Source organism: Lacerta agilis, chromosome 16 (genome assembly GCF_009819535.1).
Source record: "Lacerta agilis isolate rLacAgi1 chromosome 16, rLacAgi1.pri, whole genome shotgun sequence".
Classification (NCBI taxonomy): domain Eukaryota; kingdom Metazoa; phylum Chordata; class Lepidosauria; order Squamata; family Lacertidae; genus Lacerta; species Lacerta agilis.
In genome coordinates, this window is record NC_046327.1 from 29,727,790 (window position 1) to 29,753,393 (window position 25,604).

The following is a 25,604-nucleotide window of genomic DNA, read 5'->3' on the forward strand; positions in this document are numbered from 1 at the left end:
CAGTCCTTCAGGTGAGAGGTCAGTGGCGCTCACAGTTCCGGACACCATCACTGAATGGAAAGTCAGCATGTTCTGCGCCTCCCAAAGCAGTGGCCTGGGCATTTCCCCGCCGACGAGGCTGACGGTATTTAAGCCTTTCTTCGTGGACGTCACCCTGCCCTATTCCGTGATTCGTGGGGAGTCATTTCCAATGATTGCCACCGTCTTCAACTATTTGAAACACTGCATGTGGGTAAGGAAGATCTTCACTAATTCCCCATGCTCTAGAATTCAACTCCTTGTTAAGTAGAGCAGGTGTATCACCTCTTTTAAGTCAGAGGGTTGACCAGGTGCCTCAGTGAAAAAGGAGGAAGGGCAAGGGATGGGCAAGAGTTTGCAGTAGCCCAGAAATATAATTTTTCAATTTTGATAGCTTTTTTTTGGATTTATCAATTTTTATTAACAAAGCAAAACTAGATACCTGTATCGTTTTCATCTAAACCAAAAGGCTAATGAACAAATTATAAAAATGCTAACAGATACAGTGTAGTGTGTGTGTGTGTGTGTGTGTGTGTGTGTGTGTCTTAACAAATATATTATGGCATAAGGTGTTGTGGACTTCAAAAAATACTCTGAGTATTTGGAATTCTACATTTTAAACTCACTTAACTTATCATTGGTTTTTTTTTCACTTCCTTCAGCCAGCTACCAGAACTCTCAACCCTAACCTACAGTATCTCACATGATTCTGAAAATATAAAGTGGGTTTAAGATGGGGGGAGGGAAGAGGGTGTTAAGTCCCATTGCACAAGCTGAAGTCATTCTGCTCATGCATTTATTTTGCGGAGACCTTAGGGCATGCGCCCTGGTAAACTTGCTCCAATGGCACCATTATAATCTGGCCGTGAGCAGAATCCGGAGTAAAACTTCCTTCCCTCTTTTCTTTTCCCCGCTGTTGCATAGGTCCAGGTTATCCTGTCCAAGTCTGAAGATTATCAGGTGCAGCCATGCAAGGAGTGTGAATACATAAGTTGCTTATGTGCTGGTGAAGCGAAGACTTACTCCTGGAATGTGAAGGCCTCTAAACTGGGTGAGGTGGCCTAAGGAGAGATGGACAGAGAAAAGATGGTCATACCGGTGTTCCACCTTAACCAATATCCCCCATCTCCTTTCAGAGAGCCAGTGTGGTGTAGTGGTTAAGAGCGGCAGACTCGTAATCTGGGGAACCGGGTTCGCGTCTCCGCTCCTCCACATGCAGCTGCTGGGTGACCTTGGGCTAGTCACACTTCTCTGAAGTCTCTCAGCCCCACTCATCTCACAGAGTGTTTTTTGTGGGGGAGGAAGGGAAAGGAGAATGTTAGCCGCTTTGAGACTCCTTCGGGTAGTGATAAAGCGGGATATCAAAGCCAAACTCTTCTTCTTTCTGTATGGCAACCATTATGCCTCCACTAGGCTACATTCCAGAACTCAGAATTCCTGCATCCCTTATCTTGGAACTCCTTTGCAAAATCTGATGCCGGAAAAGAGTAATGAAGAATCAACTCAACTTCAATAGCACCTGGGCTTCTGGGTGTTAATACTTTCTTGTGGTTGGGGATGTCCTCTTTGATTCTAACAGTGATATTTGTTGATGTTCTGTGCCTCTCACCCAGCAACACAACGAAAGTGCTGAATGGGGAAAGGGGACAAATCCCTCGACAACCAGTGTGAGGTGACAACCACTTTGCAACTGGGTTGTAACGACCAAGCCCAACCAAGGCTGGATCTAGACACATCAAAGAAGCGATTCAGTTAAAACACGTTGTAAACTTCACCCAGGGAAATCCTGTTGTCGGAAAAAGGAACTCCATTGCACCATCTGGTGTCACAGTGTTACAACACATGTAAAATGTAGCTAAGTCCCAGATTCCTATTGTGTAGAGTAGCTGGGACTTAGTTATACAGCTGCAAGTAAAACATTTTAAATGTGTTATAAACTGCAATGTACAAATGTGACACTAGATGGCAACAGTGAGCTATGCCACATTCAATGTATTTTTCAAAACTTTTTTTTAAAAAGCATTTTCACAGCGTTTTTTATATGTGTGTAGATTCCACCTAGGTGTCTGCTTCTGTTAGTCTTATTTTGATAGAGGGTTTCCCTGGCATGGTATAACCAAGAACAGGTTGAGGGAGAGTCTCTTACACTCTCCCCGCCCCCTCTCTCAGACCCTTATCCAGATAAAGTTGGTCATCATGACTCTTGTCTCCTTGAAACCAAAGGAATTTTAGCTTGTAGTTTCATTGGCTTCAATAGGACTGAATCATGACTGACTCTAGATGGATTGGCCCTCTATGACTAATGTTATAACCATTGGGCTTATGCAATAGGCAGGCACTTCACAGGGAAAAAATCCCATTTTTTTCAGAAATGTGTGTCTATTTCATGTGTGTTGGTAACACTGATATAATTACAATTTTTAAAAAAGTTACAACGTATAGATTTTTTAAAATGCCCCGCTTTTCTTTTTGCCATATTATTTTGAAGTGAAGCAGAAATGGAGCTATTTGCCTCTCTGCCTACTGAAATCTGAAATTACCCCTGTCCCCTTGGGCTACAATGTGAATAGTGTTATTATTTATTTATTATTTATTGAATTTATTTACTGCTCTATACCCACAAGGTTTCAGGGCGGTTCACAGAACAAAATCAGAATTTAAAACCACAAAATACATAATCAAAATAAAAACGACAACAACCCCTGCTTCCACAATAAGCCTGCTTCCATTGGGAAGCAAAACCTTTCTGGTAGCAAGTGATCTGGTATTGAACCAGAAACTACAATTAATCCAGAATGTGGCAGCTAGACTGGTGACTGGGAGCGGCCGCTGAGACCACATAACACCATTCCTGAAAAACCTACATTGTCTCCCAGTATGTTTCGGAGCACAATTCAAAGCGTTGGTGCTCACAATTAAAGCCCTAAACAGCCTCAGCCCTGTATATCTGAAATAACGTCTCCACCCCCCATCATCCAGCCCGGACACTGAGGTCCAGCTCTGAGGGCCTTCTGGCGGTTCCCTCACTGTGAGAAGTGAGGTTACAGGGAACCAGGCAGAGGGCCTTCTCGGCAGTGGTGCCCGCCCTGTGGAATGCCCTCCCATCAGATGTCAAGGAAATAAACAACTATCTGATTTTTAGAAGACACCTGAAGGCATCCCTGTTTAGGGAAGTTTTTAATGACTGATGTTTTAATGTATTTTTAATATTTTGTTGGAAGCCACACAGAGTGGCTGGGGAAACCCAGCCAGATGGGCAGGGAATGAATGAATGAAATAATATATCACAGACTGTAATACAAAGCCCTCTGGATCAGACCAAAGACCTATCAAGGTCCTGTGTTCTCTTTCCACAGTAGCCAACCAGATGCCTCTGAGAAAGCCATCTGACGCCTTATCCACACTTACCTTTTGCCCTGCACTTTTTATTTTATATCAATAAAATTACTCCACAGAGGGAAGCCTCTTGAAGCAGTCTATCACCTATCAGCAATTATGAGCTGGGCTCATTAGGAATTATCAAGGAGATCAAGCGGGGAGGAAGGGAGCTTATAGAAATTGTTCCATTTCTGATTTCTGAAACAGTGTGTTTTTGCAGGGATGAACACATTTTCTGTCATTTGCCGTCAGGTGTGATGAACTTCACTGTCACCACAATGGCACTCAAAAGCGAGAAACTCTGTGGTGGTGAGCAGACTGCCGTGCCTGAAAAGGGCCGAAGTGACACCTTGATCAAGTCTCTCCTTGTCCGGGTGAGTCTATAATACAGCATTTCTTGCTACCTCTGCAAATCCCCCTCCCTGTGACTATATGGATAGCTCACCTGGTTAGAGCATGGTGCTGATAACGGCAAGGTTGCAGGTTCAATCCCCATATGGGAGAGCTGCATATGCGGTTGGACTAGATGTTCCCCAGGGTCCCTTCCAATTCCACGATTCTGTGATTCCCCTGACATGAGGCTGCTTGAAGTATGAGAAGTGAGAACTGACCTAGACTAGTATTCAGGGCTACCTGTGCCTCACCTGCTCTTATCAGAAGGAGGACATGTTCTGAATGTTCAGCAAGAGATGTAAAAGGGGGAAAGCAATTATTATTTTTGGAATGGCCCCTAATTTCAGGAAAGAGCCTTTTCCTGGGGTTCCCTGGAGAAGGACTGTATGCTCTCAGAAGTGAATATATATATTGTCCCCGAGGGGTTAGCTGACAAGCAGAACCTGGCTGCAGAAGCATCAGAGAAGCTTCCGTCCATTTGCTTCTCAACTGCTAGCAAAAATAATGCAATCTTTTTATTGCTGCTTTCCACTGGCTGACCTTCTTCCACAAGGTGTCTGGGACTAACACCTTCAGAGGAGCACATATTACTGTACTGCTTCTGAATGACAGGGGTGAAGGGATGGACTTTTAAAGATCCCCCCCCCCATGAAACATACCAGGTGTTTAAATCTGAAGGCTATGTGAATATTTTGATGGTTTGAAAACTGGTTTTCTCTCTCCCCACCCCTGGCAGCCTGAGGGCGTCCTGGCTGAGAAAGCTCATAGCTCTCTGATGTGCCCTAAAGGTCAGTAGCACCTAACACCTTTTAACCTGGGGTCAAAAAGAGGTTTCGGGAATGAAAGGCAGGCTGCATTCACCACCACTTAGGGCTTATCCACACTTCTCTCTCTCTCTCTCTCTCTCTCTCTCTCTCTCTCTCTCTCTCTCTCTCTGTGTGTGTGTGTGTGTGTTGCGTGCGGGGGGGGGGACACACGACTTTTTCTGATCTATCACTAAATAGTGGGTTTTCCCTGATTAGGGAACAAAACAAAACACCAAATCGCTGGTGCAGGGGCAAGGACTGAGCTGGATTAGGACAATGGCCTGGGGCCGGGGATAAGTTTTGCCCTGCTGCAGCCTTAACCCCACCTCTGAATTGTTCCTGCCTACCCCTGCTAACCTAGCTCCTGCCCACCTAGCAGTTCGAAAGCACGTCAAAGTGCAAGTAGATAAATAGGTACCACTCCGGCAGGAAGGTAAATGGCATTTCCGTGCACAGCTCTGGTTCGCCAGAAACGGTTTAGTCATGCTGGCCACATGACCCGGAAGCTGTCTGCGGACACGCCAGCTCCCTCGGCCTATGGAGCAAAATGAGCACCGCAAGCCGAGTCGTCCACGACTGGACCTAACGGTCAGGGGTACCTTTACCTTTACCTTTACCCCTGCTAACCAGAATGAGAGGAAAGGCCAATGGAAGAGCAGACATGAGGACTGGTGGTGGTGAGGAACTCCATTGCAATCAAATTTGGCTTCACTTGCAGAGCTTTCTGTGTGCACTTCTGTGACCTTCAAATTAACCACATATTCATCTCATTGTCAGGAGGTTCTGCTTCAGATTCATTCTCCTTGGAGCTTCCTGAGGATGTCGTGCCAGATTCTGCCAGGGCCCAGGTGTCTGTTCTTGGTAAGAAATTGAGCTGGTTCTCCAACTTACCTGCGTGCTAAGTTTTCAGCAGGTATATATATACATGAACAAATGTGGTAGACATAAGGAGAAAATGAGAAGATGTGCAATCAGTCTGTAGCCCCTGTGCTTGCATTCCTCATGTGCAAGGCATAATTGAGTAGATACTGGATCAGGGCCTCACACTGTCAGCCCTGGCTCTGGCATCAGAACTTCTTTCTTCAACAGCCAAGTGTTGCGTGTAGTTTTATGGTAAGCCCAAGAAACACTCTTGTTCACAGGTTTCATTCAGTTAGGAAATCGGCTGTTGAAGAACGAAGACTCAACATTGGTGGCAGGGGTGGAGCCAGTGGGGCAGAACCAGCTGCCCTCGGGGTGGGGTGAGTTGGGGCAGAATGCCTGCCTCCTCCCACTCAGCCACCCTACAGCTGAGGGGGAAGCAGTGGGTGGACTGTTTGGGGCAGCGCAGAGCCTGCGGGTGTCCAAGCACCACATCACTCCCAGGAATGTGGTGGAGCATATTATTATTATTATTATTATTATTATTATTATTATTATTATTATCATCATCATCATCCCTTCCTGCAGACTTGTAGGGCAAAAAGATGGCTGCCCCCAGGGCACATATGGCAGCCATCTTCCTTTCATACAGGGAAAGAAAAAAGCCTATTTAACTAGAGAGCGTTTATCTGAACTGCACCTAATGTGCTTTGCAAAGCTCTCTAGGAATCCATTTTTGTACATTTTCCAGCCCTGGTAGTCATAGCGTTATGCCATTCAGTCACTTCCTGGAAGCATTTTGAAAGGGAATGACCTCTGCGTGACCACAGAGCTGCTCAAAGCAGCTTGAAATGTTTAAAAGTTCAAAGAAAGTCGGTTTGATGGAGTTTCCCCCCAGCTACGTGATCCCAGCTGATGAGGGATTGCACTGTAAACATGAAAATCTTACATTGCAATGCTGTCAAACAGAGCTGGTTATGTGAGGGCCATCACTGCAGATAAACACAATCAATTGCAGACCCTATTTTCCAGGGACAATCCCAGATTTACAGAAGCCATCCCGGTTTCTGATTTGATCCCATAATGTCCCCCTTTTCCTTAGGACGTCCCAGTTTTCATTGGAGAAATGTTGGAGGGTATACAATTGTTTTGCCTTTGCTCTGAATGTGAGAGGAGGGAATCTATCCTTACTGCTGACGGCTACTGGGCTGATGCTCCCTCTTTTGCCACAATGTGCCGAATAGTCACATAGGAACACCGAATTAGACCAACGGCCCATCTAGCTTAGCATTGTGTACACTGCTCTCAGGGGTTTCAGGCAGGTTCTCTCCCAATACTACCTGGAGATGCCAGGGATCGAACCTGGAGCCCTCTGCCTGCAGAGCAAATACTCTGCCACTGAGCTATGGCCCTTCGCTACTGGTTTCATGAAACTTTGGTCTAGTTGCCTGGGCGACGGGATCAGAGTTCCACCTATCCTGCTCCCGAACATCATGAGCATTTCCACTTCCTTTTGCAAGGGGATTCTTTCCGTTTGTGAATGCTTCAGAGAAAATGCCTGTGCCCTTCTTTTTATACAGGAATACAGGGTTGGTGAATGAATAGTGTGGCAATGGAAGCAAAAGTCCCTGAGTTGAGTGCATGCCATTGGTGATGATGAGGGTGCAACTTGGAACAAATTATGGGATAGGCTTGGTCTTTTGTGTCATGTGACTGGGGGGGGCGGAGCAATGTTCAACCAGTCGGAAAGAGGCTAACTTTGTATTCACATCTGGCCAGGTGATATCATGGGGACGGCACTGCAGAACCTGGACAAACTGGTGCAGATGCCCAGTGGCTGCGGGGAGCAAAACATGGTGTTGTTTGCCCCCATCATCTACGTGCTGCAGTACTTGGAAAACACAGGACAGGTGGATGAGGAGCTGAAGACAAAAGCACTGGGCTACCTGCAGTCAGGTCTGACATTTGCTTCTCTAGAGTCCTTTCTGTTGGGGAATAATTCAGACTGAAATTCCCAGGTGTCAAAAAAAAGGTTATTTATGTATGCCACTACTGCAGCCCATGTTTCATTAGCCCCAAGATCATGGGCGTACCCAGGGGGGACAGGGGGGGCAGCTGCCCCCCACTAGAAGCAGAGTCCGGGGGGAGTCCGGGGAGAGTCCGGGGAGGGGAGAGCGGGGAGGTAAGTGAGGCAGAGCAGGAGCTTGGTGCCTTCACGCCTCCAGTGCCCCTCTGGAGGCGGTAGGACCCTGAGGGCTGAGCATGAGAGCCAGGGAGGGGAGGACAGTAGCCTAAAGCGGCTCTCCCTCGCTGTAATCAGCTCCTGAAACCAGGGGGGGGGGGGGTTTGACCATGGCTTGCCCCCCCTAGTTTTGATCCTGGGTATGCCCCTGCCCAAGATGGAAAACGAGCGAGTGGGACAAAGAAGAGTGGCAACTTGACAGAATATGCAGTTTGCAGATTTAACCTATAGAATAAGAGAACAAGAAAAACTTTGTTTAAAGTTTAAAGAAGACTGGAAAACGTTTATGGAATATATGGGAAATAATTGTATACAGCTGGAAACGCTGGCAGCATTAAGATAAATTGACCTGTGTAAACACTGTAAGCTTTGATAGATGCAATAATGGAATACTGAATGGTATAGTTTTTTTGTAAAAGAAGCAGAGATTTGTGATATGTAAAATGAACCATGGAAAGAGTTACACTGCACAGGAAGCTCATGGTGCAAGCTCAGAGTTTTGCAGCATGGGGCCTATATAACAATTTTGGGGCTGGGTGTGCGTTGTATGTTGTGCAGACGTCCAAAGTCTTCACTCTCCGATCCTCAGTTTTTGTTTTCTCTCTCCCCCCCCCCCAAGGGTACCAGAAACAACTTCAGTACAAACACAGGGATGGATCTTATAGTGCATTTGGAGAGAGTGATGGGCAAGGCAATACCTGGTGAGTCATAGAATTGTAGAGCTGGAAGGGACCCCGAGGGCCATCCAGTCCAACCCCATGCAATGCAGGAATCTCAGTTATGTTAAAGCAGCCTCCCCCATCCTGATACCCTCCACAGACATTATTGGACTACAACTCCCATCAGCCCTAACCAGCATGTCCAGTGGTCAGATATGATGGAAATTGTAAATTAAACTTGTGTAAGAGGGCTGGAAAACTTGAGGCAACTGAAAGTGGTCGCCTTTGTGAATGGGGATAAACAACCCTGAACCAGTAGCCTTTGAAAACAACCCAGCCATTATTTGCTTTCTCCATCTCTTCTCGAGGCTGACGGCTTTTGTGATCAAGGTTTTCAGCAAAGCTGAGGAATATACCTTCATAGATGATGAGGATATCCAGGCTGCTTTGCGGTGGTTGGCAAGTAACCAGCAGCCTGATGGCTCCTTTGCCAACGTGGGGAAACTCTTCCACAGAACAATGAAGGTAAGAGATCAGAGGGGTGCAGTCCTTAATGAAAGACGTCAATATACAATATTTTTTTGCAATCACAGTTGCTGCTCACAGCACACACTGTAGAATACATGCCAGATCACCCTTGTTTTGTGGTACATGCTGCTGCAAAATGCAATAAAAAGTGTCATGTGTTTCACATACCGTATTTTCCGCTCCATAAGACGCACTTTTTCCCTCCTAAAAAGTAAGGGGAAATATCTGTGCGTCTTATGGAGCTAATGGTGGTCCCTGGAGCTGAATTGCCCAGGGGCCAAAAGAGGATCATGCTTTTTTATTTTACAAAGAGAAAAGGGGGTGTTGAAAGAACCCTGCTCAGCAGCTGATCAGCAAGAGATCGGGAGAGAGATAAGAGTCCCCGGCTCCCTTTCAGCCCCGCCCTCCTTTGTTGAATGTGCTGCAGAGGGAGGTTGTTTGTTTTCCCAGCTACATGTGACTGGCTGATTAGATTATCTGTCTGAAAACTGTAGAAAAGGCTCCCTTTCCTTTAGAAGCTGCAGAAATGTGAGTTGAACCCCATAAAAACAGAGCTTTTCCTCTTTGCTTTTCCCCCTTTGCGAAAGGAGCTTTGCTTTTCCCCCTTTGCAAAAAAGCTGCAAAACTTTTAGCTGATCCTCAAAAAAACAGGGCTTTTAGAGGAGGAAAACCAGGAAAAAAAAATTCTTGTTTCCTCCTCTAAAAACGAGGTGTGCCCTATGGTCCGGTGCGCCCTATGGAGCGAAAAAATACGGTAATCTATTTTAAAAAACCAGCCCATGTATGTGCACTCCTGCAGGCAGTTAATGCAAGTTAATGGAGTAATACCTCTATTAACTTGTACAAGGGAAAATAAGAAACCGGATCCACAGAAATGGCTAGATAGGGAGCAATCTCCGTTAGAGAGAGGTGTTTAGAAGAGAGATTCCTCTCCTTTAGCAGAGTTAAGTATACAGTCACACCTCATTTTGTGCCTGGGATCCATTCCAGAGCCCCGGCTGCTAGCCGAAAAGGATGCAGGGCAAAGTGTCGCATCTGCGCACGCGCACGGAGCGGTTTGTGCTTCTGCGCATGTGCAAAGCATGATTTAGCACTTCTGTGCATGTGCGAGCAGCAAACCCGGAAGTAACCCGTTCCAGTACTTCCGGGTTTGCCATGGGTGTTTGCCGGAATGGACGCTAGACAAGGTGGACGTTCACAGAGGTATTACTGTAATGACGATTGCTCCAAGCACATTGACACTTGGTTAGATTTGTATCTGCCCTCAGCCACCTTTAAACTAATGTTCCCCACAAAAAACTTAGGCTAGAATAAATCACAGACACTTAGCTTTGCAGATAAGTGAATAGTTTACTCACAGAGTTTCCAAATGTTACAGCAAATAAGTCTCCATCCATTGGCAGTAAAATGAAGATGGAAAAGGTTCCAAGAATCATGTAATCTCTGAGGTAGCAAGATGCAGGCTATGAAATCTCCTTTTAGAGAGATTCATATCACATGCAGGGAGCAAGGGCACATTGCTTCTTGCTTGTTCTAAGAAGCAGGAAGAAAAAAGGATTGAGAAGAGGGGTTGGGAGCAAAGCCAACTGAGCGCCTTCTAAGCCACACCCACTTGCAACTTGAGCTCTGGGCTCAGGTTAACTCTTTAATGCATGCAAGTGTGAGTCAATAACTGCATGGTACAACAATTTGTCCTCCCCCCAGCAAGGACCCTGTTACCCCAAGAGTCTCTGTGAGGGGCAGGACTGTACTCACCAAGGCGCCCTTCCACTGTAGCAAACATTTTAACCTTGTGGCATGGTTGTCACTCCTCCTTGCCATAGGCCAATCTCTCCCCCCAGTCCTTTGGGACAGCATATTGTACCAGACTAGGTTGAGCAGTATAAACACTGCTCTCCCTACTGACTCCTGAAAGACCCTGCAGAAAATTGTAGAGAAACAAGAACTCAGGCCACAACGATGATTTAAATGATTCAAGTTTTTCAAGTCTCTTATGGATAGATTTATTTCTTAAAGTTCATATGCCAGGTGAAATTAATGCGCCAGGACAAGGCCCTGTTTTGGAGATTTTTCTTCAGCTGGAATAATGAGAGACTCTAGGTTAATTATCATATCAACAGTATAAAGTTGTCTGGAAGTTTACAAACATATATGCAAGATTGTATAGTAAAAGTTAATCTTTCCTAATAGAGTCTTAAAGTTTTAAGGTCAATGTGTACGTGTGCTGGTTGCTTAGAGTTAGGTGACTCAAAGTACGTTTGTGATATTTAAAGAAGGATTAAGGAGTTGTCACTCTTCCTTGCCATAGGCCTCTCTCTCCCCAGTCCTTTGGGACAGCATATTGTACCAGACGAGGTTGAGCAGTATAAACACTGCTATCCCTACTGACTCCTGAAAGACCCTAGCATCCATATTAATTGCTGTTTCATTTTTGCCCTTCATGCAAAAATCATCTCATGGTTTCGTTCTGTCTTTCTCTCTCTTGCCATGTGCTTCACAGGGAGGTGTAAATAATGTGATCTCTCTTACTGCTTATATTATTGGTGCGCTCTTGGAGGCCAAAAAGCCACTTGAGGTGAGTGTTGTTCAGTCTCGCACTATGCGTACATGACCGTTTGCTCAGTCTCCCATGTACTCCCACCACTGGTGATTGAAGCCAAGTGCACAGTGTTCTCGAACCTACTAACATGAGTTTGGCCAAACTGCGGGAGGCAGTGAAGGATAGGCGTGCCCGGCGTGCTCTGGTCCATGGGGTCACGAAGAGTCGGACACGACTGAACGACTGAACAACAACAACAACAACACATGGCATTAGCTACAATCCATATGTGTCCTGTAGATTCCTGAGAAATATTCCTGTTTGATGATTTCCCCCTCAAACCAGCTCCCATCCAATTTGAAAACACAAGTTGTGGCTTAGCTGAGACACGCGCATTTGAGATGGCCATTGTGCATGCACAGATGATGGCATCCTTAAATAGGAGTTCCATGGGTTGTAGGGGCAGGGAAACAAATGAGGCAGTATCAGGGGCACCGACTCCTAGGAGCTGAGCTCCCCCCCCCATATTTGTTAGCAGGGCTGGGGCCCCTCAATGTTTGTCTGAGTGCGTCGCCTGGACATGACACTGTCACAATTATGCCTGGGCTTTGCATGCTTGTGCAAGCCAGGAACACAGCAGCTATCTCTCCTCCTGCTGCTGCTGCTGTGGAGGGGAATCAGCCCCCAGCCCATGGCCACGGCATGAGGAGGAAGAAGAGGAGGATCCGCCAGCCATGGAAGCTGAGCTGCTGCACGACACCCAGATGTCTCACACAATAGTCTCATGTCCAACGTCTGGGTGCAACAGATGACATCATGACATGTGTTTTGCCCCAACATGGCATTGTGATGTTGTGCATGACGTCAGTCCCCCCCCCCCATTTATTTTGGAGTTGACGAGCCTGGGTAGTGTGCATTAGGAAAAGACACCCCCAGCCCCTCCCTGGTGTGTGTACAGCAAGTGCAAATGCAACTTGAAATACAGTGTGTCCGGGAGGGGGCAGGAGAGCGACCTTGCTGTGTTTTAATCCTTACCAGCTGGATGTTAGTTTGTTTGCAGTGGCTAAGAGCTGAATGTTTAGCTTCCTTGGATACCATGGAGTAAACAAAACACTGCTTTCAAGATCATTGGATACAGTCACTTCCCTGAAGTCTCCTCTGACTGGATACACATAAGAAAACGGGAATATTGAGTTTCCAGACTTGACATTTGGACGCGCTCTTTCTCATAAAAAGCTAAGGCAATGATCAGACATCACCCCAGGAAAGTGCCACCCCACGTTTGTCCACGCTTACCTTTCCAGGGCACAGGTCCGCTCTTTAAAGCTGAAGCATAACAAACAGCAATTTGGGTTTTCAGCAGATTGCCATTTGCTCCGATTCAGCAGTAAAGAGCGGATTTTCACAAGGAAAGCTCTGAAGCAGGTGGGGGGGAGTGTTCAGACAAGGAGTTGTAAAGCATGGACCATGACTGGAAAGCACAAAGAAAAGGAAAGTGTTGATAAGCCTTCCCTTTAAATGAAGAACTCACTTTGCTGTCTGCAACCACAACTGAGGGCTTGTCCACACTTCCTCTTGTTCCACGCTTAGAAAGCATGGTTCCAAGTGGTGTTTTGTTTGTCCTCCTAGGGAAACATGCTGTTTACTGCTGGACAAGCATCAATTACTAATTCTGCCCATTGACATTTGTTCCGGGAGAAGTGGAAGTATGGACAAGATCAGGAAGTGGAGTTCTAACTAGTGACTGCCCTTGGGGTTTGTTGCAATGCAGCAGATTCTAATTTGCCCTAAGGAAATAGATGGTGTGAACATGCCTGGTGTGTTTTACCTTTCCAGTGGCCCACAATCATATTCAATCACTGCTACAAGGACAGGTTTTCTTAACACCACATCTCTTTGCCCTGCAACTTTATGTTCCACTTGTTTTGTTGAAACAGCTACTTGTTTCTTTATCTTCCAGGATCCAGTGGTGAAAAATGGCTTGGACTATCTCAGAACAACCGTCTCAGACACGACAGATATTTATGTGCAGGGATTGTTGGCATATGTCTTCACATTAGCTGGAGATGTAGCCATGAGACAAATGTTGCTTACCAAGCTAGACCAGCAAGCCATCAAGTCAGGTACGGAGGAGAATGTGATGTCAGCCATGATGTTTTAATAGTTTGTCTTCAGATTGAAATCCAATAATACACAATTCGTACGATGCACTATTTCGGATTGTGTGCATGTAGGAGTGAGTCCAGGCCTATTTTTCTAGAAAAAGAGGTGCCGGAACTCACCATGAATGCCTCCCTTGTTCTCTTATAATGGCACCCACCTGAGAGGTGCCAGAACTAGGTTCTGGTGAGTTCTGGCTGAAAAAAAAGCCCAGGGTGAATCATATATTGTGTATCACCGTCTTGATATTAAGTACGTATTAAGTAAAGTGTGTTCTGTTCACTGGCTGGATACTTTGTTTACTGCGCATTAAATAAGTCTATTAATTCCAAGCACAATTCAAAGTGCTGACCTTTAAAGTCCTAAACAACTTCGGCCCAGTATACCTGAAGGAGTGTCTCCACCCCCATCATTCAGCCCAGAAGCTGAGGTCCCCGTAGCCAGGGGTGGAGGAAGGGGGTGAGGTGGGCGTGGGCTGCCACATGTGTCACCACTGAGGGGCGTGACAAAATGCCAGGCGGCACTCACCGTGGGGCCTGCGGTGTGCCTGAGCCAGGCACCCGAGCGGCTTCCTCCGCTGCTGCCCGTAGCATGACGGTTTGAGCATATAACACCAATGCTGGCTCAAGACCACAATACCTCAAGGACTACCTCCCCATGTGAACTGACCCAGAGCCTGTGATCATCATCTTTAGCCCTTCTTTGTGTGCCTCCTTCATGTGATGCCCAGAGACGAGAACAGGCCTTTTCTCACAGAGTGTTTGTTGTGGGGGAGGAAGGGAAAGGAGAATGTTAGCTGCTTTGAGACTCCTTCGGGTAATGATAAAGCGGGATATCGAATCCAAACTCCTTCTCCTCCTCCTCCTCCTCCTCCTTCTCCTCCTCCTCCTCCTCTTCTTCTTCTTCTTCTTCTTCTTCTTCTTCTTCTTCTTCTTCTTTGTTGGCTCTCCACTTGGCGGATGCTCTCCACTGAAAGGCTTACCTGACGCCTTTACTACATATCTTTCGGTGCCAAGCAAAAGCTTTCCTTTACCACCAGGCCTTTGGCCTTAAACTATCTGTGGCCTTTTAGAAGTGGGTGGGGTGTTTTAAATATATTTCTTTTTCCTCTTGATTTTAATGTATCTATGTGGGTTGGCTGGTTTGGCTGGTTGGTTGGGTTTAAGCTGCTTTTGGATTGCCCTGGGCAAAATAAAGCGACTAACACATTCAATAAGATTCAGCAAAATAAATTTCAATGAAATAAAATAATAACAGTTTTCTCTGGCTCAATCCTAGCATGAGGAGTGGGTTCAAATTCCATTCCTGAGCGCAGCTTCCCAGTGTCAATGCATGTTCACAGGAGTAACTACAGGCCATGAGCTTGCCCTTAACTCAAAGCCCATTTCACCAACCTCAGACTGGCTCTTCCAAGCTTACAAGTTTCATTTTTCTTTGGTAGGAGGGCAGATATATTGGAGCCCAAGGACTGCCCCAGCATCCACCGATAATCATTGGTCCCAGCCTGAGTCTGTGAGTGTGGAGCTGACAGCATATGTGCTTATGGCTAGGCTTTCGCCCCAAAACGTGAGCAGAGAGGATATCAAGAAGGCCACAGACATTGTGGCCTGGCTGGCAAAGCAGCAGAATGCCTACGGAGGCTTTGCCTCAACTCAGGTAATGTTTCCTCTCTCACGGCTGGAGCCTGGATATTCTGAAAGATCACTTTCCCCACCACATCTGGCTGTCTCAGAATCTGTTAGCCCATAAACTAAATTCTAGACCCAGATCAGCTGGGTTTTTTAAAGTTACATTGCTGCTTCCCACCCACCCCGTTTGGATTGAAATGGGGAGTCACAGTGGATCATAAAACCATGAAATTGTAGAGTTGGAAGGGACCCTGAGGATCATCTAGTCCAACCCCCTGCAATGCAGGAATATGAAGCTGTCCCATGCGGGGATCGAACCTGCAACCTTGGCGTGATCAGCACCATGTTCTAACCAACTGAGCTATCCAGGCAGTGTAGGTGACCTGATGTAACAGAGGAAAGTTGGGCAGAAATGAAAACATTTTTCCCATCTTAACAACAAGCCGCACCTGCTGAAATTCCCTCTTCCAAAAGACTCAGGATTTACTTATGACAGTTTAAGTCCATCTTTCCTCCAAGGAGGTGGCAGTTCATCCTATTTCCAACAACCCTGCTAGGTAGGTAGGTTAGACTGAAAGATAATTATTACTGTTGTTATTTATTAAATTTGTATACCGTACTTTGTCTGAAGATCCCAGGGCAGTTGACAATGGAGCAGCGGATTAAAGCAGTGACATTAGGAGTAGATGCAGAACTCTTTTCCCCTGAGCCCTTTCCCCGGCAAGTTCTCTGATGTGTTTCGAGATACACTGCAGAAATGATCCCTCAGCGGAATACATTTTAAGAAAACGCCAGTGTTCCTGAGAGGCTGGCCCTACTGCAGGGTGATAAAGCTGGGTTGGCAGACCGGGGGCCTTGCTCTTGCAAGGCAATGTGCTGGGCTCTCTGTGGTCTACAGAGACCCTACCTGCCCACAGACTGTCTCGTCAAAATGGAGCATGCTCTGGTTATCTCCCACTTGAACTACTGCAATGTGCTCTACATGCAGCTAGCTTTGAAGGAGACCCGGAAACTACAATTAATCCAGAATGCGGCAGATAGACTGGTGACTGGGAGTGGCTGCCAAGACCACATAACACCGGTCCTGAAAGACCTACATTGACTCCCACTACGTTTCTGAGCACAATTCAAAGTGTTGATGCTGACCTTTAAAGCCCTAAACAGCCTCGGCCCAGTATACCTGAAGGAGCATCTCCACCCCAATAGTTCAACCCGGACACTGAGGTCTAGCGCTGCGGGCCTTCTGGCAGTTCCCTCCCTGCGAGAATTGAGGTTACAGGGAACCAGGCAGAGGGCCTTCTCGGTAGTGGCGCCTGCCCTGTGGAATGCCCTCCCATCAGATGTCAAGGAAATAAACAACTACCTGACTTTTAGAAGACATCTGAAGGCAACCCTGTTTAGGGAAGTTTTTAATGCATGATGTTTTATCGTGTTTTTAATATTCTGTTGGGAGCTGCCCAGAGTGGCTGGGGAAACCCAGCCAGATGGGCAGGGTATAAATATATTACTACTACTACTACTACTACTACTACTACTACAACAACACTGCAACTGTTCTCCTTTCACAGGACACAGTGGTTGCACTCCAAGCCCTTGCCAAATATGGAGCAGTCACATACACTAGATCTGAAGACCTATTGATAACGGTGAAATCTGACAAGACCTTCCAGCAGTCATTCCACGTGGACAACACCAATCGGTTGGTCCTGCAGCAGGCTACCCTCCCAGACATACCTGGGGAATACGCTATGCAAGCCTCTGGCAAAGGCTGTGGGTATGTCCAGGTGAGTGATGGTTCCTCAAGGGAGGCAAGGCAGCTGTGAGGGTAGGCTGGTTCAGTGGTACCATATCTGAAGATTTGAGGAAATTACACAATAATGATTGCCTGACGTATTCTCATGTGATGTTGTGCATAGTGCAGTATTTCTTATTTCTGTCTGTGCCTAATGCAGTATATGCAAAACTACAAACATAGTAAAAACAGAGGAAGGTAACGGTAGGTAAAAACAGAATTAACTTTTCAAACATGGGCGCACATTGTTTAGAAAGCTTTGCAAAGATGCTGGTTTGTTATTTAAGAGAACTGAGAAGGACCCTTGCCTGAGATCATAAAGGATTTCACGGTAACGGAAAAGCATTTATCCTAATGGACTGAGGGGTGGAAATGAGTGGCTGGTAGATGCAAGGACTCTAAAATGTTCCTAAAAGGCATGAGCTTTTGTTTTGAGAGCTCCAGCCAGACTGCATGTTATTGTTATGCAACTCTACAACTGTTGTGCTTTTGGTTCCTGTTCCATATCAGACAGTCTTGCGATACAATATCCCTCCCTTGAAGAATGAAGACACCTTCACCCTGGATGTGAAAGCAGTAGGGAAAGGATGTGAACAAGAGGCAGTCCCTCGCTTCCTGACCCTTCACATCACTGTAAGGTGAGAGGTAGCGAGCTTGCCAAAATTCATGTATGCCTATCCCTGAATGCAGACTTGTTCAGCTGTCAATGATAGTTTCCACTTCAAATTGAGCACTGTTTACCTAGAAATCTTGGTTGGGTTGTAAGCAAACCAGGCCTTGGGCTGATTAACGTTCTGTGGCCTTTTAAATGTGTTGTGGGAGGGGGATTATTGGTTTGTTTGGTTATTTTCATTATCTTTCATTCTTATCTTCACCTTTTGAAGATCGATGGTAGGCAGGAATCCCCTTTCTGATCCCCCAGAATCCCTTGGGTAGGGTGTGTGTGTCCCGGGAGAATGGGTGGTGGGGTAAGGGGACAGGAGAGCCCAGAGGAGGAGGCTGGCTGCCCACCAACACCTTTGGACCTCTCATTGCCACTCTGCAGAGGAAGAGGGGCTGGATGCATTATCCTCCGTGACCCACTGTGAAGAGCTTGCGGAGGGCAGGGGGAAAGCCAGTCAGGGTCTCAATCCATGGCGGTTGGCAGAGCAGCCCCCTGTTTGACCTGAGAGGTGCTGGGGGTGGGGATTTGTTACCTCGTTGAGGTATGGGATGTCTTGAGAGGCACCAGCATTATGCATTTTGCTTTTTTATATATACATTGGTACCTCAGGTTACAGACGCTTAAAGTTACGGACTCCACTAACCCAGAAATAGTACCTCGGGTTAATAACTTTGCTTCAGGATGAGAACAGAAATTGTGCGCCGGTGACACAGTGGCAGCGGGAGGCCCCATTATCTAAAGTGGTACCTCAGGTTAAGAACAGTTTCAGGTTAAGAACGGACCTCCGGAACAAATTAAGTTCTTAACCCGAGGTACCACTGTATTGCAATGTTATGTTGTGAAGCACCTTGAGATCTATGGGTGAAGAGCGGTACAATTTTTAAAATAATAATAATACCGCTGAATTGTAAGAAATGTCAATTGGTTTTTCTGCAGATTGCTAGAGAGAGAGAGAGAGAGAGAGAGAGAGAGACTCTTGAGTTAAGCCAGTGTGGTGTAGTGGTTAAGAGTGGTAGACTCGTAATCTGGGGAACCGGGTTCGTGTCTCCGCTCCTCCACATGCAGCTGCTGGGTGACCTTGGGCTAGTCACACTTCTCTGAAGTCTCTCAGCCCCACTCACCTCACAGAGTGTTTGTTGTGGGGGAGGAAGGGAAAGGAGAATGTTAGCCGCTTTGAGACTCCTTCAGGTAGTGATAAAGTGGGATATCAAATCCAAACTCTTCTTCTTCTTCTCTTCTTAAGGGCACTTTTAGAAGGACCTGCTTATTGAGCATTCAGCCTGATTTGTTTGCAGATAGATTAGGCTATTTAATGAGCACCCATTCTAATTTGCTTGCAGGAAGGTTAGATGATACTGCGCAAAGGGAAGCGTTGGTTGGAATATTCTAAAAAGACTCAAAGAATTGGTCTTGAACAGGTTGCTAGGCAACCGAAAAAATCTACCCAGCAACAGGTGCCTTTATTAAGGGCATGTGATCAGTAAGGGTCAGTGTAAAAGTGTCAGTGTGTAAATGAGCATGAGCCAGCATTAGGTCTCGATGGCTGGAAGAGGAAAGGATTATGTTATTTTATTTGTATTCAACCAGTGTAGATTTTTGCAAATAATAAAGATACTCAATTAAAAAACGAAACTCTGCTGCAAGTCTATTAAAAGAAGAAAACCCAAGAGTGGATGCTGCGCACACATCCACGGCGTTCTCCCTCATGTTCAAGGGACTGAATCCCACTTGAAAATAGTGACAGCCTGGATGTGCCCTAGGAGTCAACAATGCCATGGGGAAGTTGGTGGCTGGGACTTGAAATGGCTTGTGTTCAACTCTTCCTCTTCTTTTTGGCAGTTATGTGGGCAGCCGTGTCACCTCCAACATGGCCATGATAGAGGTGAAGATGTTGTCTGGATTCCATCCTGTCCAGGGAACTAAAAACAATGTAAGTCTATTTTGCCTGCCTTAAGTACCTCTTGTCTGGGGATGGAAGAGAAATTTGATTCAGTACGCATTCAAAATCAAAACCTATTAAATATCCACTTTCCCCAAAATATATGTGGACCAGAAGGCAGCTATTCTTCAGTTCAGTTTGATTTATTGTGTTTAGCGAGCAGCCATTACAGATATAAAAATAATAATAACAAGAATGCTGCTAATAATAGTGGTTTACATTTCTACTCCCTGACCTTTACAGGATAAATGATTTCCCATTTTCCCTTTAAATTTTATTACATGCATTTGTAAAGCCTTGGCAAGAAATTTGGATATTCTAAAATATATATTCCTCTCTAAATCAAGACAACCAAAAACAGGTCTTTGCAAGAGACATCCTTCCCTTCTGCGATCTTAACAATGGGTGGATGTAATTGTTTCTAAGGCCATTATAAAAAGGTCACTCAAGGAGTACATGAGTTATGTCTTCTATTGACACAGTTGCAGCTGGAAACCCTATGCTTCTTAGAAACTCCTTTATCAGCTGTTCTTCAAAATTTGCACATCTGAATTTTGTGATGCAGTTCTCCATCCAACCAATGTTTACAAACTGCACATTGTACAGGAAAGTGTGCCCAAAAATGAAGATGTTACTGAAAATTAAATACAAAAATGCATTGTATCAGAGACAGCTGCTTGCCAAAATGTGTACCTGAGTCAAAACTGCATGTAAAATGTGTTTATCAGGAGAAATTCGTACCAAAATGCTGGTGAATTTTCGTGAGGATTTAAAAATTATTATTTTTTAAAAATCTGCAAATTGCGAGAACTGAATTTAATGAGAAATGGAGAGAACCAAAACTGAGAGATCCTTCCATCCCTTTCCTCCCCTACCTGACAGAAATCAGTTTAGAAGGACAAAAGTCCCTCTCAATGAACATAGCAGGTTCCAAATAATGCATTGAACAGGAGGAGGGGTGGACAACAGGGACAACTTATTGCAGATAGGACTGAAGCCAACAATAGGCTGGGCCTGGTACAGGGTCAAAAAATGGGTGGGGCTTTCCATTTTCTCTCTCAGAAAAACTCCTCTTCTCTCACTTTCTTTCTGCTACCCGCCATCCTCTCCCTCTCTCACACACACACATACTCACATGTTCCTCTACTTAGAGAGAGAGAGAGAGAGCCCTCTTACCAATGGTCTGAACAGATTGCTTGCAGAGGGACATCAAAATATACGAATTTGTTCCTGATCCCCTTCTTTCAAAGATTTGTCAGTTATTTCTCAAACAATGCAAGCAACGAAAGACCTACAAAACCTCCCTTTGGTGACAAAACTGGTGGCATGTTGGAAAGGAAGCCTTAATTCTTTCATTCTGTATCCTCAGCTTAAACAACAGCCCCTTGTGAAAAGAGTGGAGATTGGAGAGGAGCATCTCACAATCTACCTGGACCAGGTCAGTACGGGGGAAAGAAACACAGCTTTGTAACAGGCAAGCACAAACATCATTCGACAACTGGGCCAATGGCACTGCTGTGTTGAGGTGGCCCCCTTCACAAGTTGCCTTGCCGGGCAAAAAAGAAGACCAATGGTAACAGAAAAGGCCATTTCAACAGGTCCAGCAGTAAACAGCACTTTCTCGAATTTCCTCTTCTGCTTGCAGCATTCTTATGAGAACAATCCAGACCTGTTAATAAGGAGAGTTGTTTAAATTGTCAATTTAAATTAAATTATTGATCTAATTAGTAATTCATTGAAGTGTCACAATGGAAGGAGGAAGAAGAGCAGTGAAATGTGGGTCAAGGTAACTTTTCCATCTGTTTTTTGTTCCCACTCTCTGGTGTCAGCCAGTTGAGTCACGGCACTGCTCGGAACAAAAAAAAGTGTGGCTTTTGGTCCCGCTCTATGGTGCGGACAAACCACAGGAGCCGAAACTAGATGCCCCAGATTGGGATCAGAAGCCGGAGCGGCTTCTGTCAATCCGAGATGTCACACTTAAAACGGAACACTTGGAAGGTATGTTAGTGGGGACGCAGCAGAGGGCCTTCTTGGTGGTTGCCCCTAGACTCTGGAATTCGCTCCCTGGTGAAGCTAGACTGGCTCCCTCTTTGTGGTCCTTTTTCTGGCAGGTGAAGAGTTTTTTTGTTGCAACTGGCTTTGGGGAACTGACTGCTTTTAATGAAAGGGCTGGTGCCATGCTGTTTTTATTGTAGTTCTTCGTATGTTTTAAACAGATTTTACATATAATCGTTTTTATTCTATTAATGTTTAATTGTTTTTTATGATGTTTTTAGTAAATCTTGTTTTTATCTGTAAGCCACCTTGAGTCTCCGTCGAGGAAAAAGGCAGGTTATAAATAAAGATATAACAACAACAACAACAACAACAACAACAACAACAACAATTCAAACAGATGTCCTCTGAAACTAGAGCCATGGATTTTCTGTCACTCTGTTCTCATGCAGAAACCATCCTATCTAAGCAGCCAGCATATTTGTTTCTGCAGTTTCACTTCCAATGGAGGTGATCACAGGATGGCCTAACCATTTAGTATTGCCCTCAGCTGCACCTTGTCCTCAACTTCTCTTTACATCCAAAGTCTTTCTCTCAGCTAGGAAAGGAGATGCAGACATATACCTTGGCCATGAGCCAAGACATTCTAGTGAAGGACCTGAAGCCAGCAGCTGTCAAAGTCTATGACTATTATCAGCCAGGTAGGTTCTTCCTCATGTTGAAAAATATTAGCATTTTTAATTCATTGTGTTTCTCACTAAGTCTGTGCAGGTTGTGACCTGTCAAGCCAAATACAGCCCACCATCTGTGTACTGTGGCCTTCAGGTGTTCTGTAATCACCCTGTATTTACAGTCTCAGTCAGTCAGCAAAAATCTGTGGGCCATCATAGGTGCCTTCAGCTTAGGGAGACCCCACGTTGTGAAGTCTAAGTTCCAGTTTGGAATCATATGGTTGATGGGAAGCCAACAAAGTTCTAGGCCTAATAGGTGGAATAGCAACCGGCAAATTCTTTGGTCTGTGTGGTCTCCATCCAAGAGTTCTTAAAGAACTCAGATGTGATACTGCTGATCTTCAAACAAAAATATGTGTCAGGAAGTGGCTAAAGTAGCAGGAAGCAGAGTGTAGGAAAAAATAGACAGTTCTCCTGCTGGAGGAATGTGGGAAATGGAGTCCCCCCCCCCCAGGTTCGGTATTGGGACCTGTGGTTCTTAACTTGTTCATGAACGATCTAGAGTTAGAAGTGAGCAGTGAGATGGCCAAGTTTACTGGTGGTACTAAATTGTTGAGGGTCATTAAAACAAAAATGGATTGTGAAGAGCTCCAAAAGGATCTAAGTGAATGGGCTGTAAAATGGCAAATGCTAAGGATGCTGTCGCACCAAGAATTATCATGGGTCTCTCCAACTAGTTGCTCTATATTGCCTTTATAAATTGGAGAGGGTTGGACTAGATGACCCCCAGGATCTCTTCCAACTCTACAGATGATGAAGAGAGGCATCAGGAAGTGAGGATATCATGATTGTGGCCAGTGCTGAGTTTAATGACCTGCCTTAATTTATTTCAGATGAACAGTCCACAGTGGAATATGAAGACCCCTGCTACTGAGGTGAGTCATGCATGGGTCTGAAGTCAGACATCTATGTTTTAGGCCTCTGTGCATATAGCGGTTTTGCCTTTTGTTAAGAGCAGTAGACTCGTAATCTGGTGAATCGGGTTCGTGTCTCCACTCCTCCACATGCAGCTGCTGTGTGACCTTGGGCTAGTCACACTTCTTTGAAGTCTCTCAGCCCCACTCACCTCACAGAGTGTTTGTTGTGGGGGAGGAAGGGAAAGGAGAATGTTAGCCTCTTTGAGACTCCTTTGGGTAGTGATAAAGCAGGATATCAAATCCAAACTCTTCTTCTTCTTCTTTCCCCCACCATTTCCCCTGGAAAGCCCACTCTTTATTGCTAAATTGGAACAAACAGCAATCCACAGAAAACCCCATTGCTGTTTGTTCTGACTTGGCTCTAAAGATCAGGTTTCCCCAAGAGTAATCGGTGGGGCAAATGGAGGTAGGGATAAGCCCTATATCTAAAATGCTCCGTGATGTACTGCTTTATTTATCCTAGGCTAATTTGCATTTCATATAGTGGATGCAGATTTCACAGATATATAAGTCCTTTTCCTTCAGACTAGTAGGCAGGAGGGAAAACCTATCAGGATTTATTATGTTCCCCTCCCTATTCCAGGAGAAGAAATGTGACTTCTATGTGCCCAAAGTCTAAAAGGATCCATTCCTGCATCTCCCCCTCTGGATTCCATATTGAAGAGAACTTACATTTCTTTTTCTTCTTGGTTTAGATGGAGAAATTCCTATGGAAAAGAAAAGGAATTCAGATGAGCCAAATATAAGAAGCTGGGAACTGTTTTACAACATGAACCATGCAGTGGAACTCTAGTTCAGAAAATAAACAGAAACTTGAATTGCTTCTGTGGTGCTTTCTTCGATCAAATATCTTTGGTTGACAATTCCCTCCACAGAGTTATGGTTTATATGAAACCTTCTAGATTACAATTGCCTCATCACTTAAGTTCTAGTAGCCTTGCCAGCTATTGAACCCTGACTGTTCAATAGCTGGTGCCAATCTCAATGTAGGTAGTCTTACTGGTCACTGACCCACAGATCGCTCTCCCTCCATGTTTACCTGTCCTTCTTAGCATGTATAAAGTTCACTTTGAATCTATTTGGTACCATTCAAGGCAAACGTACAATACATGCAGTGTCATAATCAATCAGTCAATCAATCAATCTGGCAGCCTCCTTCCGGACAGGAGGCAGAGTACAAACAAGCCAGCTGATGGGGCCTGAAACTATTATTCAGCACGTCCAGTTCTTGCAGTATGCAAACCGCATAGCCTGAGCTCATTCTTTATTTGTTTCTACCCCCAGAGGGGATGGAGAAATAGTGGGGGTTTTGCATCCAAACTACACAGACCGTATCTTGAGCACACATTTTGCAAGAGTTCTAAATAAAAGGAGATAGCAGAGCTTGTGCAGGTGTTGCTGTCTGCTTAGCCAAGTAAGTTATATCAGTTTCGGGTAGCACTCTTGCAAGCCAGTGTATCTTTCAGTTCTTTTTTTAAAAAAAGAAAAAGAAAAAAAGCCCTCGAAAGGAAACATGGGTAGCTTTTTTGGAGTCTGAAGGACATTTGGCCATCTGTCATAGACGCTTTAGCTGAAATTCCTGCATTGCAGGGGGTTGGACTAGGGGAGCTTTTAATGTTTGATGGATTATTGTATTTTAATATTTTGTTGGAAGCCGCCCAGAGTGGCTGGGGAAGCCCAGCCAGATGGGTGGGGTATTAATAATAATAATAATAATAATAATAATAATAATAATAATATATTAATGGCCCTTGGGGTCACTTGCAACTCTACAATTCTATGGTTCTATGAACATAGTGCCCTACCCTTTTGATTCCCAGGCCTCCAAGGATTTCCCAGTTATCCAAGCACTATCTAGCCATTGAACACATCATATATCTCAATAGGATGATTCTTGGTTTCTGAATTGCGGTTGAATCCTGACAAGACAGAAGTACTGTTTTTGGAGGACAGGAGGTGGGCAGGTGTGGAGGACTCCCTGGTTCTGAATGGGGTAACTGTGCCCCTGAAGGACCAGGTGCGCAGCCTGGGAGTCATTCTGGACTCACAGCTGTCCATGGAGGCGCAGGTTAATTCTGTGTCCAGGGCGGCTGTCTACCAGCTCCATCTGGTACGCAGGCTGCGACCCTACCTACCCGTGGATTGTCTCGCCAGAGTGGTGCATGCTCTAGTTATCTCTTGCCTGGATTACTGCAATGCGCTCTATGTGGGGCTACCTTTGAAGGTGACCCAGAAACTGCAACTAATCCAGAATGCGGCAGCTAGACTGGTGACTGGGAGCGGCCACTGAGACCACATAACACCGGTCTTGAAAGACCTACATTGGCTCCCAGTACGTTTCCGAGCACAATTCA

General features: G+C 45.4%; 1 protein-coding gene across 1 annotated transcript in view; it reads left to right on the top strand.

Annotated features, from left to right (window-relative positions):
- Window positions 1–23,997, top strand: part of A2ML1 (alpha-2-macroglobulin like 1) — a 47,366-nt gene extending 23,369 nt beyond the window's left edge. The window contains exons 18-35 of the mRNA XM_033172949.1: window positions 4–232; window positions 943–1,069; window positions 3,649–3,770; window positions 4,526–4,577; window positions 5,373–5,456; window positions 7,236–7,412; window positions 8,318–8,399; window positions 8,726–8,882; window positions 11,386–11,460; window positions 13,385–13,547; window positions 15,026–15,240; window positions 16,781–16,996; window positions 17,515–17,642; window positions 19,508–19,598; window positions 20,977–21,045; window positions 22,201–22,303; window positions 23,167–23,208; window positions 23,946–23,997. Coding sequence (XP_033028840.1) covers window positions 4–232; window positions 943–1,069; window positions 3,649–3,770; window positions 4,526–4,577; window positions 5,373–5,456; window positions 7,236–7,412; window positions 8,318–8,399; window positions 8,726–8,882; window positions 11,386–11,460; window positions 13,385–13,547; window positions 15,026–15,240; window positions 16,781–16,996; window positions 17,515–17,642; window positions 19,508–19,598; window positions 20,977–21,045; window positions 22,201–22,303; window positions 23,167–23,207 — 2,131 coding nt within the window. The 3' untranslated portion in view covers window position 23,208; window positions 23,946–23,997. The remainder of the gene's footprint in view (window positions 1–3; window positions 233–942; window positions 1,070–3,648; window positions 3,771–4,525; window positions 4,578–5,372; window positions 5,457–7,235; window positions 7,413–8,317; window positions 8,400–8,725; window positions 8,883–11,385; window positions 11,461–13,384; window positions 13,548–15,025; window positions 15,241–16,780; window positions 16,997–17,514; window positions 17,643–19,507; window positions 19,599–20,976; window positions 21,046–22,200; window positions 22,304–23,166; window positions 23,209–23,945) is intronic.
- Window positions 23,998–25,604: the final 1,607 nt, after the last annotated feature.